Source organism: Xenopus laevis, chromosome 1L, assembly GCF_017654675.1.
Source record: "Xenopus laevis strain J_2021 chromosome 1L, Xenopus_laevis_v10.1, whole genome shotgun sequence".
Lineage (NCBI taxonomy): Eukaryota > Metazoa > Chordata > Amphibia > Anura > Pipidae > Xenopus > Xenopus laevis.
The window spans coordinates 113,511,137-113,530,104 of record NC_054371.1 but is presented as its reverse complement, the minus strand read 5'-3'; the positions used below and the strand labels follow the sequence as shown (position 1 = coordinate 113,530,104).

At 37.9% G+C, this 18,968-nt stretch overlaps 1 protein-coding gene across 7 annotated transcripts in view; it reads left to right on the top strand.

The window, feature by feature from the left end:
• The window catches only part of pik3r2.L (phosphoinositide-3-kinase regulatory subunit 2 L homeolog), a 56,102-nt gene that overhangs the window by 7,463 nt on the left and 29,671 nt on the right, over window positions 1–18,968 (top strand). For 2 of the 7 annotated variants that reach the window (XM_018255698.2, XM_018255694.2), the window contains exons 2-3: window positions 13,057–13,180; window positions 13,440–14,236. The exons of 1 other annotated variant lie outside the window; for it this stretch is intronic. In XM_018255698.2, coding sequence (XP_018111187.1) covers window positions 13,906–14,236 — 331 coding nt within the window. In that variant the 5' untranslated portion in view covers window positions 13,057–13,180; window positions 13,440–13,905. Of the gene's footprint in view, window positions 1–353; window positions 538–12,425; window positions 12,447–13,056; window positions 13,181–13,439; window positions 14,237–18,968 lie in introns of those variants that run through there. 4 more of the 7 variants (XM_018255715.2, XM_018255687.2, XM_018255706.2 and 1 more) reach the window with 3 other exon arrangements.

The window sequence follows — 18,968 nt, the reverse complement described above, 5'->3', positions numbered from 1 at the left end:
GTCCCATTGAAAGTGAGTATTTAGTGGGCTGGTTGGGGCTGTTTGAGCCTCTGTGTGGGCTGATTGGGCCTCTTTGTACCTGAAATGGCAGGGCCTATTTAAATTCTCAGTCCGGACCTGCTGGGGGGCCCAGGGCTGCTGCCTCAGGCGTGTGCATGTGAGTAAGCGAATGCATGCAAACTGTGCTTTTGCCACGACCAAGTACCTCAGTTGACAAACTTACTTCAGAGGCAAAGTAAGCAGCACGCTTTGTCCACTCCCTCACTTATGCAGCCAAGCAGGAGAGCCTGAAGAAAAAAATCCAGAGAACAGTGCTCAACCTCCCTCTCCTTCACCCTCTCCCTTTCTAACAGGGAGCAGCACTGCTGAACTGAACATGCTGCGCACAGATATGATGTATCTAGAACATGAGGGAGGGAAAATATGACTCAGGGAACATGGGCAGGCCTAAGTGACTGTTACTGCCTTACAATGGACACTCCTACTTTCCCATTCTGAAAATGCTTGTTCTGGAGAGCAGTTAGAAATGAGTGATAAGTAAGTGTGTTTTTAATACAAATTTGATGCTGTTGCTTAAAGATGTTATTGTACTAATGCATTTTATATACCAGTGAGACAAATGGTATGTTTTATAGTTCATGACAGTTCTCTTTCAGCTGGCTTGTCTTGTATTGTACCAACAGTCTGAGCGGACAGACAAATCCTGCTTTCAATAGCAATACTTATACAAATAACGTAAAAACCATAGGCAATTTGTAATGAATGTATATTGCAAAGTTATGTTTTCTTTTATGAGGCATTATTTTTTACTGATTACATTTAAATATTTCCAGACGTTTCTGTAAAAGTTCTGTGATTCTGCAGCAATTTTATCACATTTTGCCATCAGCTTCCTACTTTAAACCGTTTTGGTCAAGACTTCCTCAATTAAATTGCTTGAGTGGCACCAGAAAATGAAAGCCTTGTGCTTTCAGAATTCCATGCAATTGCTTATATATAGAGCTCTATCCACCTGCATGCATCTGTAACCAAAAATTGCATGAAGTTTGGTGTAAGTATCCTGTTGTATGCCAGAAGCATTGAACAACAACCCTCCAAAAACTTTTGAGACTGCATGCAAACATTCAATAGCAAATGATGTCAGAATTCAGTATAAATCTCTTTATGAGATCTCCATTTGGCTGATTTGACCAGACCATCTTACCATTTGACAACAGTATTTTAAAAGTTGTCCATTACAAGTTCTGCATGAATAAAGGCATATCTATTGCTGTAGATACATTGACAACTGCTATACGTTTTAATAATAGATTGCTGCATGTAAGGGCCCTTCATGGAGTATGTTTGCATGTGTGTTTATCAGGCTATCGAGCTAGCTCTGTTTCACAAGACCTGTTCAAGGGGAAAGTATTGGTTAAATACATGCAGATATAAACATACTTTTTTCTCTCTAACATTCTCCAAATGACCTTGGTTCATGAGCTGCTAAACCTCAGGCTGTCTGGCAGCTGGCAACCAGCTCTCTTCACCCTTTTACACGTGCAACCTGATGCCATGTCGGCTCCCTGCTTGTATTCCTCATGGCAGTATGAACCCTGCTGATAACTGTCTAATATAGGGAGGATCTAGTCCTGATTTTTTAAAACAAAAATCAGATGCAGTAACACTTTGTTTCTTTGCTCCAAATTTGCACTTTTTATGACTACAGCTATTTTTGAACACATGGTTATAGTTCCTGTTTTATCCATATGATCCAGCTGAAACCTTACTTCTGGAAGAAATTGCAGCCTTGTTATCTCCATTATCTTTCTTCCTCATTAGAGAATATATTATGAGCCATAAATATATCATTTTTGCTGTCTGGGCTGGGAAAGTACTGGCCAGTGGCAGCCCAAGTAACACCTTTTCTGTGATGAAAATATACTTGGTAAAATACTGCGTTTGGGGAGCAGTGGGGGAAATGGGTTTCTCTTTCTCAGTAGAGACTTTTTTCCCTATAGCAAGTCATGTTTTACCAATAGCGATTTACAGTAATCCTAGTAGGAAGGTAACTTTGGATGGCTTGTGGCTCACACTAGCTGGGTTAAGGATGGGTGACAAAACATTCTGCCTGCCATACCAATTAAAAATCCATAAAAAAAAATTCTGCCAGGATGTACTTATGGCACTAGCTAGCTAATATTAGGTTTATGTACAGTGTCATTTCAATGAGAAAATAGGACAATGGCATTTTTGAAACTTTCTGGATAATGGTGAATTGATATAGCCGATATCACTAATTGAATGTTTTTTTTTTTTCTTTTATATCCATTATGTGAGTTGTCTATGTGAATGGCCTTAAATGTAGGTCAGCTGTAGGGTTCAGTGCTGTAATCATGCGTGCGGGTTATGAGCAATGGGTGTCTCATTCCTTTCTGTACACTTTGGGGCACATTTACTTAGCTCAAGTGAAGGAATAGAATAAAAAATACTTCAAATTTCGAACGTTTTTTTTGGCTACTTCGACTACGACTTCGAAACGAACGATTCGAACTAAAAATCGCTTGACTATTCGACCATTCGATAGTCGAAGTACTATCTCTTTAAAAAAAATTTCGACCACCTACTTCGCCACCTAAAACCTACCGAGCATCAATGTTAGCCTATGTGGAAGGTCCACATAGGCTTTCTAGCCAATTTCTGAGGGAAAATCGTTCGATTCGAAGGATTTAATCGTTCGATCGAACGATTATTCCTTCGATCGTTTGAACGAACGAATATCGCTAAATCCTTCAATATTCGAAGTCGAAGGATTTAAATTAGACGGTCTAATATCGAGGGTTAATTAACCCTCGATATTCGACCCTAAGTAAATGTGCCCCTTTCTGTTTAATTCAAAAATGTAAGAAGAAATGTAATACTATCATCTCGAAAGGTTGCAGTTCTTACTAACACGGTAAAACATCTTACTACCAATCAGCGCCGATCCGCGCCTTTATGCCGCCTGAGGCGGCCTTCCATTGCCGCCCCGACCCCTCCTCACGGCGCTCACATTTTCTGAGCAGGAGGGGGTCGGGGCGCTGCACGACGCTAGTGCAGAGAGCGCAATTGCGCTCTCTGCACTAGAAGAGCTGAATTTCCGGGTTGAAAACCGGAAATTCGGCTCTTAGTTACCAGGAGCGGCATTTTTGCCGCCCCTGGTAACCAGGGGGGCGCTGCCGCCTGAGGCGAGTGTCTCAACTCGCCTCATTGGTGGAGCGCCCCTGCTACCAATGCATGGCTTTGATATGAAAGGGGTCTATGTTCCCTCTAATTCCTTCTTGGCTATGTGCGCAAAATAATTCTTTTGTGTGCACATTTTAAACTTTGTGTGCACAGTTTTTAAAAACAGGGTATTCAAGTCAGAATGAATATAAAATTTTCTTTTTTCACACAAAATTCTTTGTGCGCACCACAATTTGTTTTGTGCACTGGCCTCAAAATTTGTGAGGGCAGATCTTGGAGGGAACATTGCATATATTATTATATATTTAAGGGATACACTGTGTATGTGTGTATGTATATGTATATGTATATATATATATATATATATATGTATATATATATATATATATATATATATATATATATATATATATATATATATATATATATATATATAGTAATGACACATATGATTTCTAAACTAAATAGAACAGTAGAGGACATAGGGGTAGTAGTTGTTGTGGTTTGTGCAGGTCAAAGTATAGTTTCACCTAAATCCTTTGCCCAACTGTCATCACTCTAAACACCGCTGATTAGCAAGCACCCTATTGAACATATGTGGATTAGTGATTTGGTTGCAAAAAAGCTCCTACCCAAGGATCATTGTGGCGCTGAAGTCTACCTGCTCTGTTTGCTTTAAGTGGGACACTTGCAATTCAGTAGCATTCATTCAGCAGAGCAATGACAGATGGTAAGGGTTGTTTTCTGCAAAATGGCCCGTCTGCTAGGGGCCTTAGTCAAATATGGTGATAACATAAGCTTGCTATCCACCAATCACCACCTTTTAATACTGGTAAGTTAAGATATACCTATAAGGCCCCACTGATATAAGGTCAAATTTGTTTGTTTTCTATACAATGTTACATTCTTTATTAAATGTCAAAGTATCTGGCAGTGTAAAAATAGCTATGATTTTCAGACATTTTGTCCTTAATAAATTCCATTTCACAGCACATATAAAAAAAGAAAGCAAACAAAACAATAAGCATGAAATAAGTACAAAGTGTATGCCTATTGTCCTGTTTAAGGCAACCAAGCCTTGTGCCACCATAGCTGAAAAGCACCTTTGCTGCTATGAGATAAAGCGGTCAGTGAAGCATGGAAATAGTTGTTTTGTTTTTTTTACCATTTTAAAGGCAAATACATTTAAATGTATAATCAGTACATTGTATAATCTTATACAAAGTGTAAGTAAGTGGTTTGCTGAAGAAAAATTGTATTTGGACTGTATTGTATAATCTTAGCCATACCATTTTCAATGGTTAATATTTTCCAAATTATTTTTCATACTGAAATGCATGCATGCACCAATTTGTTACCAGCATCTGTGCCTGTAGGCCCTTCAGAATATAATTTGAAATTCAGAGATTAGGCCTAAACTGTATATGCCAAGCAGCATTTTTCACCAACATATTTCAGACAGCGGAACAGTGCCCATTTTTCCCCATGCCTTGTGTCATTCATATGAAGGTAAACCATTGTACCATGATAATTTTACCTTGAATTAAATTTTAGTATGTTAAAGAATGTTCTATTAGTAGTCCATTTTAAAGCAGTCTTCATTTTTTACTTATAATGGTTTTTGAATTTAGTCTTCCTTTCCAGTATTCCAGTGAGGGTCACTGACCCCAGCTGCCAAAGACTATTGTGAGACTACAAATTTATTGTTGATAGCTTTCTATTGCTTATCTTTTTTATTCAGGTCTCTCCTATTCATATTCCAGTCTTTCATTCAAACCATGGGTTGCTAGGACCCTAGCAATCAAATGCCTGCTAAAACTAGAGAGCTGCTAAGATGCTCAGTACTTTCAATATCACCAAAAATAAAAAATGAAGATCAAATGCAAATAAATCAGGATATAATTTTCTACATCACCAGAAAAGTTAATGTATAGAGTACAAAGTATTTTATCTTTCTGGTATTGTTCAGCCCTTAATACTCTTAATTTCTAACTATTAAGTATCCATTTTTATGTGATAATGGCCATTGAAAAATGTGTAATAAGACTAATGAACAGGTAAATAAAAAACTTATTTTCTTCCACTACTCGTGCAGAAGTATGCTTTTATAGTTTCCAAAACTGTAATGCATATGGAGTAAATTAAAGTGATGCCTCTTGTGCACACAGCACATCGTGTATACTTGGGGTTTATGGATGCTTTAACTGCGAATGCAATCTGCGTAGGCATCGCAAGTAAAATATTTGAGCCTTTCAAATTGAGAATGACTGAATGCAATGTGATTATGTTTCTGTGTGCGTGTTTGTAATGTTTCCAAAGAGATTGTGAGATCTACAAACAATTTATCTGGTCAAAGGTTTTCCAGTCTTGTAGAGACTGTGCAGTTAAAATGAGGCATTTATCAAAAGGTGAAAACACGGCTTATGAAAGTTCACCATAGGGGAATTTCACCACTCTCTATGTTCGAAAAAATGTCAAATTAGTGAATAGAGAGTGATGAAATTTCGCTCTGGTAAGCTGTTTTTTCCCCCTTTGTTAAACATGCCCCTGAGGGTGAATGCTTAGTAGCTGTCCTAGAAATTTCTGGAACTATACTGGACTGGTAGGACACGCACAATAGCCCTATGCTCTATTTACTTCCTTGTGTATTGCCTTTACTTCTCCTTTTTAAGTTCAGTGACATTCCATAGTTCCTGTCATTGATAAAAAAATAAAGTATCTCATAATAAGTATTGTATTTCCTGAGTTGCTTTTCTGTAGGCAACCGTTTCAACTCATTTTGTTACCATGCAAGAACTTCTTGCTCAGAAAACAACGGCCAATGCTTGTTCAAAAACAGCATTTGCTTGTATGTAAGCGAGTCTAGAAATTGCATTTTTCCTTTAATTTAGTGTGGACCCATATCTATCATATGCAGTTACATAAAACCTCTGGTTCATGGCCAGCCTTGGCTTTATCGATTTTAGTCTGATGGTCAAAAATCTTTGCAAATAAAATTTACAATTTTGTATGAACAAATTTAACCAAATTTCACCAAAAACCAGTTGAAATCCTCTGCCTGTGACCTATACTCCCCATTGGCTGACCAGATTTTGATCAGAAAATGTGACCACCACCATGAGCCATCATTGCCAAGATCGAAAAACCTACAAGCAAGGGAGAATATGCAAGCAATATTAGAAATACCTTTGTACAAACAAAGGTAATTCCTATAGGTGGGATGATAATTCGTATTGATTTTGTTCACCTTATTAGCGCCTAAGTGCATTCACACTATAGTTTTCTGAATGTGTGCATTGGGTCCCTGCTGTCTAAGAATAAACATGTCAGTCACAAAAATATTGGTGCATGTTTGGACAGCGTTAAGCTGCAACCTGAACAATATTTACACAGACTGCACATACATAAAACTTTTGTCCTGAGTATTTTATCAACGGAAAAAAAAAAAGAGGTTTTCTATTGAACAACGCTACGTGTTGGTAGGCTTGAAAGTGCATATCTACTTAAAGTAACCCCTACTTGCACCATGCACATGGAAGATCAAATAAAACTGATTCCAAAATGTTTTGGATCTGCTGTCTAGCCTTCAAGGATATTGCATAAAGCAGATTAATGACTACAAAGCTGTAGAACCCAGTTGTACTCTTGTCACTTAAACTCTATAACCAAATCCTTGACCTTTTGTGGCTACTAATTGATCAGGTCTGATGGCTTTGAAGACATCTATGCAGTGCTGTCATTACATAGAAAAACATGTGTCCATTGCAAAAAAATTGTTGGTCATAACCACCATATCACAAACCATTTGTGTAAAAGAAAAATCACTTTTCCTCCTAAACATGGTTTACTTATTTTGGTGTTATGGTGCCTGGATCCAATATTGCTCTAAACTGCTTATCTTTTGGATAGCTTACTACTAATCAGAAATTACTTGCTGTATCTTTACTTTTTTATTAACTATTGCAGATCCCTACTACTCAAAGTAGATGCCATATCACTAAATGATGGGTATCCCTAACCTATAAAGGCTCGCACTTAGGCTGTTTTTCCTCGAGAATGTTTAGAGGCACAATGCACTAATAGGCTTCTGACATCTTATTTAAGGTAAATAATATTAGCCTGTTGAATTTGTATTTAATCTCAATACTCACTAAATGCAAACATATTATGTTAACTCAGTTTAAATTAAATTTTCTTTCTTTACTTACTCTATTTCTCCTTCTATTAAATGCATGTATCATAATACCATCAATTACTGTACTAATAACTGGACATAAAAATCCAGGGAATGTATAACATGCTATAAAAATCAATAAAAACTATTTTCAAAAAAAAAAGAATGTTTAGAGGCAGTGGAATATATTGTTGTACCTTGAAAGTGCTGTAGATCAACAGGATATTCACACAACCTAAATGGCAGGTATGTCACACTTACATAGAAGTCTGAAAGGAAAGGCTAAACATCAGCAGAGAATAAATGTACTATAAGGGTAGGGACCCACGGGGCGATTTGGGGAGATTTAGTCGCCTGGCGACTAATCGCAGCGACTTTTCTCCCCGAATGCTTCCCCTCTCTCTGCGCCTGGCTAAAATGAAAAATCGCCTGCGCTAATCACACGCAGCGATTCGTTTTCCGAAGTCGCCCGAAGTTGCCTCACGAGGAAACTTCGGGCGACTTCGGAAAACGAATCGCCGCGTGTGATTAGCGCAGGCGATTTTTCATTTTAGCCAGGCGCAGAGAGAGGGGAAGCATTCGGGGAAGATTGGTCGTGGAAAGTCGCGGCGATTAGTCGCCAGGCGACTAAATCTCCCCAAATCGCCCAGTGTGTCCCAGCCCTAAAGGGATTATAGTAGGGGATTATTGTGGACCACATTTAATGAACTAAGTATGAGAAGGGACTGGGTGCTTCCAAGGAAGAGAGACATGTGTCCCCCCTGCCAAAACACAATTTTTGAAATCCTGATGTATGCCATTCTCCATATTGTAGCTTAATTGGCAACACCACATTATGGAAAGATCTGTTATGTGGAAAACCCCAGGCCCTGAGCATTCTGGATAACAGGTCTCATATGTAATTATTAAAAACCTTCAAGGAAGAACATTTTGGCAACATTAATATGTTACTATATTCTTCTGTGTAGCATAGTTTGTAAAACCTAGGTACACATGTATCTGGAATTTAACTGGATATGTTGTGAAACTCCTATCTCTCGGTTGGGTAAAAGAACAAGTCTGCCATTTCTCTGAGCTGTTTTATAAAATTGGTATTTCTTTTTAAAAGTCTGTGTCTAATATGCAGCAGATTCTGGTGCTGATCTTTTATGCTCCTAAATAAAATGGCCGTTGGCTTAACTTGTGCACAGTGGTGCTAATTCATATTTGAATGGATCCACTGGTTTTTTTAACATTTATTTTGTAGTCTCATTTTGTAGTTATGCTTACCACAGGGGCACAAAGGGTAAACATATCCCAACAGTAAATTGTATCAGAAGAGTTGTATTTAAAAGAAGAGGGGACCTATCGCTCTTGAGTCTATATACCCTCCTCCTTTTGTGTAAGCAGATGGTCCTCTCCCCTGATTCCCCCGGGCTCAAATGGTTTACGGTTTGGTTATATTTTTTTTTTATTATTTTTTTTTTTATTTTTCATGTTCCTTTCTTAATTTTTGATTACTGTCCTAGTCCACGATGCTAGGCTCATATCCATTCCTAATGCTTCTGTCTCCATGCCACAAGGTGTGCGCCCACGGGCGTTATTCAATGGAATTTTCTCATGCGATTGTGTATGCCTTGTTGTTAGGCCACTGACTCTGTTGTGAGTAAATGAGTCTGCAATGTGATGATATGCAATGCTTTGTTAAAACTTCAAATAAATAAAGAGTTATAAAAAAAAGAAGAGGGGACTATATTAAAAGAAAACTTTCCCGGGAATACATCTGTCCGTCTCTCATTGTACACATTGTAAAGCCAATATTGATATATTGGGCACTCTTTCTCTTTTGATTCTAGGTTGAATTTGCAGTTGTTTAGTAATATAAACACTTTGTTATAGTGGCAGTTTAATCCCTAGTAATATATATGTAACTTGATAGTTGAAAAAACTGCTAAATAGCATGAGTGCTCAGTCATCATGGCTAGAAAGACAGCTGAAAAATAGCTTGATGTAAGCTTGGAAAAGTGCTGGGGGAGATTTGGAGAGGGATCAGAGACCTTCTATGTGCCCCCATTGTTCTGTGGGAGACATGACTTTTTGTCAAGACTCCGTGTTTGTAAGATTTATAGGAGAATCTTTGTGAAAGTCTCCCATTCGTTCCATTCTTCTGCAGGGAGAGCTGAGAACTTTTGCATTTTAAATTTCACCCTGCATGAATATGTTGGTTTGGCATGTTACATTTCACAAAACCGCTATTTATACTTTTTAACCAGTAGAGTACTTGGGAGTAGTTTGTCCTTTATGCCCATGTTTTTTTCAGAATCAATGACTTTAACTTCACGGAATATCCAGTGCGAGCACATCTGTTGGGCACTTTAATAGTTAATACATTTGGCAAGATGGCAGCTGTTCTATTTGCTGGAGAAAGGAGACATCTGTTTCCTATTATTTCTATGAATTTAGATTCAATTTAATACCCTGCTCTCTCCCTAAATATGCTTATTTTTCTCTCCTGTTTGACCACAAAGTAAGAAATCTGTAGGGCTCTAAAGGTCCTACAGCCAGTTCTGTTTTTTGATTGTACCTTCAATGAGACTGCTTGGCCATGCTGAATTATCTGGAAGGTTGAGAGCAATTCTGAAGTCACAACGGTTACTGGTGGTTTGAGCAGTCTTCATTTATGCTTTTATAGTATACCCTGGCATTTAATAAACATCTGCTAGATCTTTCTCTCCAAGGTATCATACTGGCTGCCATCTTAGGGTTCTTTATTGTAATGACAGAGACTATCATTACTATCATTCTGAGGGTTTTGCCAGCATCTTTTTTTATCTCCGTTACAGGGTTCTGAAAAGTATTCAAAGTAACTGGAAACTGGGTGATTTAAAAGCATTGGGCAAATACTTTGATGGCAAAAGTAATAAATAGCATGCAAACACAATTATATGATAGTTATGATAGATGTAGAAAAGGTTTAATTTCTCTTTAACACCACATGCCAACAAGTGAAACCCACACCTATTCATGAATAAAGCTGTTCATTTATTCCAATACTTATCTACTTTTCTAAACAGTTCACAGTTTTCAGGGCAAAAGCAGTTATTTTATATTAATGAAGGTGTCCTGGTAAAGGTAGTTGCATGCAGGTTGTAAACATTTGGCCATACTTTTATTGTTACAGTATAAACAAACTTCAATAGTGTCATGTAAACTAGAAGAATATAATTTAAAGGACCTCTATACCTTTTTCCATTCTGTATTTGTCCAGTGGTATTTGTTCAGTTTAGCATAGCTTTCCATTATTCATTGTTGCAGTTTCCTGTAAATCATCAAATCATCTGCAGGTTCTGTCTTGAATATTCCAAGGGGTATTTGATTCTTTTTCTTTTAAAATCTTACTCCTTTGTATCTTATCGGTTCTGTTTTGTAAGTTAGCATGCGTCTTTTTTTTCTTCTGTATACTTATTTTGTTTTTCTTCAGATGTTTTCAGCAGCTTTGTTGAGATAATTAAATTAGAAGTCTCCCCGATTATCTGAAATTGTCTCATAGATTTAAATGAAACCCTGGTGCTTTTTATTTTTTGCCCCGATGTTTGTTTAAAAGGGGTGGTTCACCTTTAAATTAACTTTTAGTATGTATTTTAAAAGGGGGTCACTAACCCCATATACAAACAAATGCTTTGTAAGGCTACACATTTATTTATTGCTCATTTTTATTACTACCATTTCTCTTATTCAAATCAGTGCATAGTTGCTAGGGTATTTTGGGCCCTAGCAACTCAATTTCTGAAATTGCAATCTGGAGAGCTGATGAATAAAAAGATAAATATTACTAGCCTGTATTTTATCTCCCACCCTTAGTATTTGTCGAATTATGTAATATTATGATCTTCTCTAACGCTAGATTAGAAACTGTCATGAACAGGGCCCTATGACATCATGTCTCAATTTATGATGGGTTCATATTTTGTAATTAGTTTGTTTCTTTCATACATCTACCCTCTGGCTCTGATGATTTTTTTTTCTTTGTTTTTTGGCTTTATCCCATATAAGCCCAAGATATGGAATATGCAATTTCTTACTGGTTTTCTCCAGCTGGAATGCAGATGCCAGAGAGTTTGAAGGATGTGCAAGCTGCAAAGAGCATGAACAAAGCCTTGCTTTGCTCATAGTATGTGGAGAGAAAAGCTATTGAACTAATTCATCTTTGGTGTAACCCTATAATAATGAATTTAAGATGGGGAATTTTAGTGAGTTTAGTTTAGTTCACAGAGTGGAACAGGTTCTCTTGCAGTTTTTCCCTGTATTTTGCATCATCCTTTCCTCCTTCCATTTTAACAAGTTCCCCAGACCTCGCTGATAAAAAGCAGCCCCAGAGCCTGATTTTATCATCACTACACGGCACTGCATCTATGAGTCAACTTAATGAACAGCTCTGCATAATACTGGCCTGCATGAGAGAGTGGCAATAAAGAAATCGTTACCCTCAAAAAATTGTGCAGCTGGAGTTTTCCAAATATGATAATGGCCCGGCTTTAATGTGCAAAAAAAATGTTTTGAAGTCGTATGAGACCAAGATTTTTTTCCCTAACTGCCTACCACTAAACACCATCGCAAACATGGGTCTAATTTTAACCATCCAAGCCCAAACAGTTTTTAAACTAGAATATAGGATGCAAACAGCTTGCTAGAAAAAAAATTTAACAGGTAGCATTTACTGGTCACCTGTTTAAAAGCAAACGTATTGGCTGCTATGGGTTACTGCTCCAGGGTAAACTTTGTGACTTTTACTACATATGGGGGTTTTGTTTGAATATACATTCATTACTGATTTTCAGTGTTTTAAAAGTTACTGGTGAATAACTAAAATGTAATTATTAAATTAAGTATTTGTCTTTCAATTCTGTACCTTGTTGATTCATTGACTGAAATAATCATTGACTATAACAATGAAGCTGGAGCCAGATGATTAACAGAACTGCGAATAAGCATGCAAGGCATTGTGGGCTTCTGCTGCATTGTGCTGACTGTCATAATTAGTAGTGCAGAAAGAGACAGACCTGTCCAAATAACTTGAAAATGAATACAGGTAAGGACTCTATTATCTGAAATGCTTGGGACCTGGGGACTCTATTATCTGAAATGCTTGGGACCTGGGGATTTTTATAAGTTGTATCACCATACCTTAAGTTTGCTAAAAATTATTTAAGCATCAAATGAACGTTTTTTTTTTTTTCCTTCCACTATGGATTCACGAAGATTAGAAAAAGGAAATCTTTGTGAAAAGGAAAAAAAAACAAAAACTAGAATTACTTGGTTTAAATGGACTTCCCATGATTCAGAGCCTTCTGGATAATTAGTTTCAGTCCTCATGCCATACCTGTACATGAATGATTTTATTTTTGGGTTTGGAACGCAGCTCTACAGACTAGTAAATACTTGATTATTCTATTGATTAGTTAAAATGTATGTTAATGTTTCATTACAGCCCTGTTGACAGGTAGGATAGTGCCTGGCTTCTCACAAAACTTTCTCAAGACTTTTTTTTGTTAAAATCCAATGCTATCGCTATATGGATAAAGGGCACATATGTAGACATTACAGTCTACAGAGATTAAACAAATAAGGGTTTTTTTCATTTATTGGTACACTATAAATTTTCAGATGCGTTTTCCCTTTTTTCCTGTCTCCATGGACAGAAGCAGGAATTCTGCCGTAGCAGATGTGACCTACAAATGGCAACCCCCTGCTGTATTTAACCTCAACTGAAGCCCAAAACGGAATGCAGAAAGATAATTCACTATTCACAGTGGTACTGGGCAGGTGTGTGTCAATTCTCATAGTGCAGTGTGTGTGTGTGTGTGTGTGTGTGTGTGTGTGTAGGGAGTTCAAATAAATGCATTATAGAGGGTTAAAAACTGCATTCTTTTTTGAGGCTTAAAAATTACTTTTGAACAGGATATTATATACACAAGTGAAATCCTTTTTATACACTTTATTTTGATCTGCAGTTATTTTGAGTAATAACATCCTATTTGCCATGAACTATTGTGATTTTTCTTTATCGTTTCTTTAATTTCAGACACATACTGTAACTTTCCGAATGCCATACCCAGACCGTGGAACAACCAATAAGTAAATCCACCTACAACGACTCCTCTTGTCTTTTCATTTTGCCGCATGGTCCCTGAAAAGTCGTGGATTATGTTTGTCTCACTCTTCCTTTGCTCCATAATCTGGTTGAATCGTGGCTTCAAACTCAGAATAACAGGCACTTAGAGCCGTGGGCTCCTCCTTTTACACTTTTCCATTTGATTTTTTTTTCTCCCCTAATAAACAGATTTCATTATGGGGATCCAAATCATTCCCTTTGAACAATAATGTTAACAACTTTTGCTAAACTTTTCCTGTTGTGTATTTTACTTACAGTGAGTTAACAACTATAATTCTTGCAAAGCCTTTTTTTGTCTGCAATGCCCTAAAGTGTTTTTGGGCATTAGGTCAAACAAACTTTTATGCCCATCTGGAGTTAGTAGAGGAAAGTACCAATGACTACCGACGGGTTTCAGTACCGAGCACTCTATCCATATGAAAAAGAGCGTGAAGAAGACATTGACCTCTTGCCGGGGGATGTTTTGACAGTCAGTAGAGCAGCATTGCATGCCCTTGGCTGCAAAGATGGAGATGAGCAAAACCCTGATCGAATTGGCTGGATTTTGGGGGTCAATGAAAGGACCAAACAAAAGGGAGATTTTCCTGGAACTTATGTGGAGTTTGTTGGGCCAGTCCGAATGTCACTACCAGTGCATCGCCCCCGGGGACAACGTCCTTTGCCTGCCACTCCTATTCTGCCCAGGACAGAGCAATCCAATTCACAAGGTAAGAAAGCAAGTATCTTCATTTGGGGGCAGATTTACATATGGTCGAATATCGAGGGTTAATTAACCCTCGATATTCGACTGCCGAATGTAAATCTTTCGACTTCGAAAATCGAAGTTGAAGGATTTACCGCTAATAGTTCGATCGAACGGAAAATCTAAGGATTTGAAGGATTTTAATCCATCGAACGAACGATTTTTCTTCGACCAAAAAAACATTAGAAAGCCTATGGGGACCTTCCCCGTAGGCTAACATTGCACCTCGGTAGGTTTTAGGTGGTGAAGTAGGGGGTTGAAGTTTTTTTTAAGAGACAGTACTTCGACTATCGAATGGTCGAATATTCGACCGATTTTTAGTTCGAATCGTTCGATTCGAAGTCGAAGGTCGAAGTAGCCAATTCGATGATCGAAGTAGCCAAAGAAAACATTCGCAATTCGAAGTATTTTTTATTCTATTCCTTCACTCGAGCAAAGTAAATGGGCCCCCTAATGTGCAATGACAGAGCATGAATAAAGCTGGTATAATTGACTTTATGATCTTCTTTTTCCAAAATTGCATATTTACCCCCGAATTGTGCTGTTTTTCAATAACTGTGCATCAGTTGTTAGTGCTGCTCCATCAGAATTCTGCACTGAAATCCGTTTCTCAAAAGAGCAAGCAGATTTAATTTTGAAATCTGACATGGGCCTAGACATATTGTCAGTTTACCAGCTGCCTGAGTCATGTGCTGTACTGCCAGTTCAAGTGATATTACCTCCTCCCTCCCCCCAACCCGCAGCCAGCAGAACATTGGGAAGGTAACCAGATAGCAGCTCCCTAACACAAGATAGCAGCTGCTTGGTAGATCTAAGAACAGCACTCTATAGTAAAATCCAGGTCCCACTGCGGCACATTCAGTTCCATTGAGTATTAGAAACAACAGACAGAAACAGTTTCATCCTAAAGTGCTGGTTCTTTCTGAAAGCACATGACCTGGCAAAATTACCCAAGATGGCTGCCTTCACACCAAAAAAATACACTTGCTGGTTCAGGAATGAAATTTTATATTGTGGAGTAAATTCTTTGCAGTGTAAACGGTGTCATTTAGAAATAAAAACGACATCATAAAAATGTCAGAATCCTTTTAAATGTATGTAGGTTCTTAAAAGCATTTAGAACTTCAGAAGGCACTCATGCACACATGTATAATAGTATTTTTTGCCCAAGTGTTTTTTTTTTATGCTAGTTAGGTCAAGTGCTGATACAGCATTATGTGCTAGGTCACTTCAAAGAAAGGGCAGCCAGCTTGCCAGAAAGATAATTCCTCCTTTGTTACAATACTGTCCCCAAGCCAGCTCCGATATCTCCCCTTGTTACAGAAAGGACCTGATTTAACTCGTGCTTGTGAATGCTTTTCTAAGAAATTAGCTTGTATTTACCTGCAGAAAATATTTAGGATACTAGTTAACTAAAGCTGCATTTGCACACAGTTATAACTTTAAGCACCCAAGACTGCAGAGACTGATTTTTTTTTTTTAATTCCATATTTTTAGGCTGAAAAGCACCAGTATTGGCACTGTCCGGTATTCTTCCTTTAAAGGGGTTCACCTTTGAGTTAGCTTTTAGTATGATGTAGAGAGTGATATTCTGACACAATTTGCAATTGGTTTTCATTTTTTATTATTTGTGTTTTTTTTAGTTATTTAGCTTTTTATTCAGCAGCTCTCTAGTTTGCCATTTCAGTAATCTGGTTGCTAGGGTTCAAATAACCCTAGCAACCATGCATTGATTTGAATAAGAGACTGGAATATGAATAGTAGAGGGCCTTACTAGAAAGATGAGTAATAATTGTAGCCTTAACCTGCCATAGACGCAAAGATTCGATTGTACGAATCAACGTACGATTGGACTTTCCCATCTCCCGACCCGCCACTAACCATTCAGATCAAAGTCTTACCATTCCGATCAATTAAAGTAGTAAACAGATCAGCCAATGTTCTACCTCTGACAGCAATAGTACGATAGTTATGTCTGACAAAGCTAGTGACAGTCTTCCACTGAAAATCCTACGATCCGCAATACATGCAGAGATATTAACAGCAGGCTAACCTGTCCGACCAAACGACCAATCTCCGCCGGATGAAAAATGTCGGGATTCTCCACACACGGTCCGAAAATCGTACGAATCCACGATTCGTACAATCATGTTGTTGCGTCTATGGCCAGCTTTACAGAGCATTTGTTTCAGCAAGATGGGGGGCATCCTATGTAGAAGGCTTTAATGCATAGGGAATTGACCACATCTGTCCATCATGTTTTAATGCTTCAGGTGGTGAGATAGATAAAGATGGTTTTAAAGCCTGTTTAAAAAAAAATGTAAGTTGCAAAAATGCTCAATGGCGCCCTTTATGCAATTGAATTTTTTTTTTTACAGAACTTTATGTTACCTTTAAATGTATCCTGTGTAACCTTTAAATGTAAACTGTGTCTTCCAACCTGTTAGGGCATACCTCCCAACATTTTGGAAATAAAAAGAGGGACAAAAAGGTTGGCACGCATAGTGCAGCAAAAATATTTTTGTCATTTCCATTTCCTAATTACCATATTAATTTTACAAAATTTGGCAGGTTATGAAAGTTTGAACATATTTTTTTTTTTTTTTTTTTTAGTTTTGCTAATGAAGGTGAATTGCCTTTTAAGTTGTGAGTCTAACTTGTCCCAAGGGACTTGTTATCTTATATTGTGACAATTACAGAATTGTTACAAACGTTTCCAAGTGATCCTGGTGGCTGTTCTGGGCTCTATGCCAAAAGCCAATTAAGTTAGAAACATTGTTTCTTTTTCTGGCTTCTCAGTGCAGAGAAAAACGGGACTTTCCAGTTCAAACGAGGGACAGCAGGTTGGACTGTCCCTCTAAAAACGGGACAGTTGGGAGGTATGTATTAGGGTAAGGGCACACTGGGACGATAAGTCGCCCACGACTTTTAAAAGCGAGTTCTGGCGACAAGTCGGTACATGCAGGTACATGCAAACTGCCAGCTATTATGCACACAGCGAGATTTGAGATCGCAAGTAGATGTAAAACGCAGAGAGACCCTTTTTGGAGAGATTTGTTAGAAATAGCTCATTCATAGAGAAGCACAGAAATCCCCCTACAAGCACACACATACAACGATTAGTCGCCACTATAAATCAAATTCAAATTTATTTGTCACATACGCAACATACAAAGTACGACATGTAGTGAAATGCTTGTTGCTGTGCAAAGTCAAATAACGTCCGACCATAAAGAATTAAGAATTACAGTAGAAAGAAAAGAAAGAGTTACATAGTAGATAGATATTAATGAGTTATTAAAGTGCATGTGCATTGATGTGATATATGAGATATATATATATAAGAGAGAGTCCAGTCCTATAGTTTTACACTTGGTTCAGGGACCGAATAGCTTGAGGGAAGAAGCTCCTCAAGCTATTGAGGAAATATAATATGGAAATATGCTGTCGTAATGATGCCACGTAACACTACGTAGCAACGCTGCGTCACAGCAGTACAAAAGAGAGACAAACAAAACACTTTGAGAGAATACGCTGAGAAAACATGCCTAGAAAAGACGCTAAACATAATGCCTTTTTTAAAGAATAGCTTTGATACAGGCAGGCTGATTGTTCTGGTAGAGGAACAGCCAGCTCTATATATGACCAACATGACAGCATATCACAATAGGCAGACCAGGAAGCATCTCATCAAAGCTTGGATGTAGACTGTCGAAAAAATTTATGGAATTTTTCAGGATAACTGCACAGTTCACTGTGTAGAGAACATGAAACTTTTCATTCACTAGCAGCTGATTTGTTATGGGATGTACCCAATACTTTCTAGCAGCTGCTCTTTCTTTTCTTTCTTTCTGTAGCAAATAACTTTCTTTCTGTAGCAAATAATAATATAAGTATATAAGCATAAATAAAACTGGCAGCTCATGTTCCATAATGGGGAGAAATATACGCAGCTGAGACAACACGCCGAGAATGAACGCTGAGGAATGAGCGAGAGATGACTTCCGCCTCTTGCGTGACTAGGACGTATCACGCAGCACTATGGGATGTTTAATCGTCCACTACATCAAAGTCGCGCGAAATTTTCTCCTGCACAAAGACGATCACCTTGTTTCCGTAACTTTTTTTTCTCTGTCTCTCTCTTTTCTTTGCTTTAAGGGGTAGTTCACCTTCCAAATACTTTTTTTCAGTTCAGTTGTTATCCAGAAATAAAGACTTTTTTTCACTTTCCATGTTTTATTTTTGACCATATTTCCAGAATTGAAATTTAGGGGCAAATTTTTCAAACTCGGATTAATGGGATCGACCCGCAAACTCAAATCAAATTCAGTTTGAGTTTTTTCCGAAAAAAAATAGTTTTTCAGGAAGGCTGCAAACAACTCCAAATTGATCCCAGGAAGTCCCCCCATTGGCTAAAATAGAAATTCGACTCAAAAACCACAAATAATAAAAAATGAAAACCAATTGCAAATTGTCTCAGAATATTACTCTATACATACTAAAAGTTAACTCAAAGGTGAACAACCCCTTTAGGGCTGGGACACACTGGGCGATTTGGGGAGATTTAGTCGCCTGGCGACTAATCGCCGCGACTTTCCACGACCAATCTTCCCCGAATGCTTCCCCTCTCTCTGCGCCTGGCTAAAATGAAAAATCGCCTGCGCTAATCACACGCGGCGATTCGTTTTCTGAAGTCG